The sequence below is a fragment of the Amphimedon queenslandica genome, unplaced genomic scaffold, assembly GCF_000090795.2.
Source record: "Amphimedon queenslandica unplaced genomic scaffold, v1.1 AMPQUscaffold_13510, whole genome shotgun sequence".
In the NCBI taxonomy this organism is placed as follows: Eukaryota; Metazoa; Porifera; class Demospongiae; order Haplosclerida; family Niphatidae; genus Amphimedon; species Amphimedon queenslandica.
This window is the reverse complement of record NW_003546254.1, coordinates 484,999-489,889: the sequence shown is the minus strand read 5'-3', so window position 1 is coordinate 489,889 and position 4,891 is coordinate 484,999. Positions and strand designations below refer to the sequence as shown.

Genomic DNA, 4,891 nt, shown 5'->3' with positions numbered 1-4,891 from the left:
AGTAATGACAATGATTGGGACAAATATACCTGCAGTGTAGGGTTGACATGTTGGTGTTTCAATGGTCATGCAACCCTACAGGGGCTTGTTTGAATTCATTTCATAGGTTCAAATCCAACAGAGGCTCAACCCTACACTAAATAATTTTTTTAATTTTTTTGTTCTAGTATCATTTCTATTTAAAATGTATAGCCTGTCCTCATTTATCAACAGTTACTCTGTTGATCCCTGAGGTGCTCTGCATGATAGCTTGTTTTGGCTGGGTCGTTAAAGTTTTATACCTTTTTAGAATATATTTTGAATCAAAACAAAAACAATGCTTGACTATAATCAAACTACAAAGCAACTTAATAACAAAATAAAAACTTGCAACTGTTGCAAACATTAATTGTTCTACTGAACATAAATCTCATAATAGCTAACAGGAGTGTCTTCATTATAAGTTTCCTCATCTCCACACACCCTCAACTCAATATAGTCAGTAGTGGTAGTGTTACCATAGTCTCTGTGAAACCATGGGATACCAGGAACATTACAACAAGGTGATTCAGCAGAACCACAACTTTGACCATCCCAGAGTGGATCAGATGTATACAATTGCTCTGTCCATATAGGAATAACCCCTGATTCACAGAAATAATGATCACCAATGAATGATTGAACTTGTTGTGTAGAGGAGGTAGCACAAGGACAGATATTATTAGGGATGCTGTTTGTTTCACCAACGCCAGCTATTAGTGTCCAAACATGTTGACGAGGAGACCCACGAGTGATACTAACACCATCAACATAATCACCATTCAAATTATTGTGATTAGAACCAAAATTATGGTCAACTGCATCAGGAGATCCATATTGATATCCAGTTACTCTACCACACACCTGAGAATAATTGATACCATTAGATGGGAACTGAACTGATGTACAACTGCCTCCACTTGATGTTGCTCTACCACAAGCTCTAACTCCTCCTGACTGGTACAGTCTAAACCCAGAAGGACAGTTCACTGTAGAGTCACTCATATCCAGATATGCTAGTCTTGTCCATCCTCCTCTTGAACCACACAACTCCTCCATATTACAGTAAGCAGAATATGAACTGGTGCCATTAGCAGTGACCAATAGATCATACACACCAGATGGACTGCTAGGTTGTCCCTGTTGGATCTCCTTACAAGAGGTAGGTAGTGCAATAGAAACATTGTGTAGTACTAATAGTTGTTGTGCTATTAGTAGTATATCATCAACCACTCCAGCAGTAGAGGTACTGGTGTCTTGTATATTAGAGAGAGTGTTAACAATGTTAGTAAGAGAATCACTATTAGATGCAGCAAATGCTTTCAATAAATCTGTGTTGTTGTTCAACGAGGTTTCAATCAGAGAAAGAGCTTTTGTGTGGTTCCAAGCAAGTGCATTATTGACGTGAGTAACATTAGTAATACGAGAAAGGAGTTCATTGGTATCATAGTGTGTACTATTGATATTCCTGCTAATTTCTTGAACAGTTTCAACTAGAAGGGCCAATTGTTCAATGCTGCCCTGCACTAAAGCTTGGGTGCTGTTAGTTGTTCCATTGGCAATATTACCAATGCTCTTATGAATTTCTTGAGCAAAGTAAATGAGTGAGTGATTAAACAACTGGTACAATCGATTGTCAGTAGCAGTCAGACCAGCAGCAGTAGTGCTACATTCAGCAGGAGATGATTGTGATATTATAAAGCCACACATAAATACTATAACAACAAGCAACACCAATATAACGACTAGCACTATTGACATTATACGAAGCACCCATTTGTCTTCAGTGTATTTCTTGCTGTGTTGAGGTTGTGCTTGACACTGTAGCTCTGGCTCTTGACTGGAAGGTAGTGCCTTCATTTCGTACATCACTTCATCAGCTGTGGAATATTGATTTTCTTCAATGTGGCTCTCCATTGTTACTTCTGTTATAATAATACAACTGGAAGAAAAGTAATCTATATATAGCCTACTACATATTCATTAAATCAGGTGACTTCCTTTGTATTCGTTAATAACTTCACACATCTATACGAATCACATACACTTATCTTAGGCACAGATGTAGCAACAGTATAAGCATATGTAACAAAAATTATTAGACTTTACTAGTTACTACACAGCAATTACAGAAGACTTCATGTTCATAAAGTAAATAGAAAGCTTTGATGTAATTGGTCAGGCTCTGACTCCTGTAAAAGTAAAATGCTAAAAATATTAAAATAGTTTTAGAACACAAATTATATCAAAGATTATATCTAAAATTCATCAGCTGAATTTCCTTTTAATATAAAACTATATATTATATACTTATAGTACTATATACTTACTTCATTGGTTATCAGTAATTCTAATATTGCTTGATACATTTGATACTACAAACAATATCTGTAGGGGTATATGTGTATAGCATTCTTAACTAATGTAGAGAATACTGCTCTATAAATTAAGGCAGCGCTAGGAATGCTATGAGTAGACAAGCATGAGTAGGTTTATTGTAACTGGATGTGTAATGAATAACAATCATAAGCAGTAGTACACCAATTAGCATTTTACTACTATAATTATACCGTATATACCGGTTTATTTTTGTGGTAAAATATTTTTGCAAATTTCACTGTTTGATCATTCACGAAAATTTTTCACCGCAAAATTCTGCTCTCCATTGCCACGTGGTGCAGTCTGCAAGCAATTCACAAAAATTTATCCCACAAAATCTTAGAAATGCAAGATTCGTGAAAATTTTTCACCTTGAAAATAAACCAATATTTGGTAATAGAGGTTTGTTAATCAGTGTGTATAACAAATGTCAATATAAGAATTGGAACAGACTAAATTATGATGTCAATTGCAGCACAGGAATCAAAAAAGTAATATACTTACTGTCAAGAGTACTCTTGTTACTGTATATAGAAGCATAGAAGTTGTACAATAGTTTAATGGACTTACAACCTACTCCCTACATATAAATACAGAGACAGTGTAGTTTATGTCGGAGCAACAGTTTATCAAATGTATAATAAAACTTGTCTTGCTGAAGGGTGTATTTAAATGTACTTAAGAGATTGGCTGATTTCATTTTCTGTTGTGTATATTTGGTTCCGAAATTTCCAAAATGAAGTGCGACATAAAACTCTTGCGATTACAGTTGCTGAACAAAAAAATGCATAATTTTCTCTAATTATTAGTTCAATTGAGTTCATTGGGAAAAGAAGCAAGGAACGCACAATTATTGTAAATAATTCAACATTACATTAAATATGACTGTTCCATAACAGAAAAAAGCTATAACTACTAACTAAAGCTAAGAAAAAGGTTTAAAATAAAAACTGTTCTACTGGACATAAATCTCATAATAGCTAACAGGAGCATTTTTATTAGCGGTTCCCTTATCTCCACACACCCACAACTCAATATAGTCAGTAGTGGTAGTGTTACCATAGTCTCTGTGAAACCATGGGATACCAGTAACATTACAACAAGGTGATTCAGCAGAACTACAACCTTGACCATCCCAGAGTGGATCAGATGTGTACAATTGCTTTAGCTGTTTTACATTAGTAGCAACTGCTGATTCACAGAAATAATGATCACCAACAAATGATTGAACTTGTTGCAAAGAACCAGTAGCACCAGGACAAATCTCATAAAGGTCGCTATTTCTGGAAGATCTCATACCTGCAATAAAGAGCATACCTATTGCCACTCTCATCAAAGGCAGGCTCGCTGTCCTAGCCACCCACAATATAGAAGAAAGACTTAGTAGTACATAAATGCTGCTTAGTAAATGCTATAAGGCATAAACTTTTTATTGCTCATTACATTAGTAATGGATATACTGTAATAGATGGTATATGTAACAAGCTGCTATTATTTAGTACTATGCTGCAATTTTTATACTTACTATGCTGCAATACTCTATATATACTATATTATGTATTACATTATTATATTTTTATAATCATTTTTAATAAAAACAATGTTTACAGTTAGTCGATGGGAGGGAGGATAAGAGGAGGAGGTGTGTGGTGGAGAGAAGGAGGTAACAATCACTCTACAGAGCTCTTAGCTCAATCATAACAGAGCAACCAATACCAATGAATAATGTATACAACAATACAGAGACTGATACTAGTGTATTACATGCTGTATGTACATGTACGTGCATGTATGCATGTTCTCTCACCTGCTTATCGTGGGAATGAGCTGACGTGTACATAGTCCCCAGCTATCACTTGACGTCAGGTTTACTTCATTAAGTGAAATTTATGGCAAGCGTACAACAGTTGCTAGCTATTATTGACCTGCAAAGTATAAAGATAAGTGAGATAGAGAGAGTAGAATACGGTAGGATTAGTAATACTATTCGTTTGATAATACTGTTTCAATATGGGACTCAGTGAATCTAAGCCGGTAGGCCAAAATAATAATATTATAATATTAGTATTGGTAATTGATATTTAGGAAACTTGTCAAGTTGAGGCATGTGAAACAAAGTTTTTCAAATATGGTATCTGGTACAAATGTTGGAAGAGGCATCACTTTTGCGATCTCCACCAAAAGCAAAAGACCTGCCCAATAGATGCTGATGAGCGTAGACCATGTGAAGTTAAATCATGCAATAAAACTGACTGTGACTCTGGAGTATGGCACAAATGTGAAAACAAACATCATTTGTGTACCTCACACAAAAAGAAAGACAAATGCCCAATAGATGGACGGTACGGACGTAGACCGTGTGTTGCAACAGCCTGTACTAAAACTGATTGCAGTTATGGTATTTGGTACAAATGTGATGAGGAGCACTATTACTGTACCACTCATCAGAAGAAAAAGATATGCCCTATTGATGAAAAGCCTCACACTACATGTG

The 4,891-nt window shown here is 35.5% G+C and overlaps 1 protein-coding gene across 1 annotated transcript in view; it reads left to right on the top strand.

The window, feature by feature from the left end:
* Positions 1–4,205: 4,205 nt before the first annotated feature.
* The window catches only part of LOC109589994 (uncharacterized), a 2,090-nt gene continuing 1,404 nt past the window's right edge, over positions 4,206–4,891 (top strand). Inside the window, exons 1-2 of the mRNA XM_020005960.1 lie at positions 4,206–4,431; positions 4,483–4,888. Of these exons, the coding sequence (XP_019861519.1) occupies positions 4,408–4,431; positions 4,483–4,888 (430 nt within the window). The 5' untranslated portion in view covers positions 4,206–4,407. The remainder of the gene's footprint in view (positions 4,432–4,482; positions 4,889–4,891) is intronic.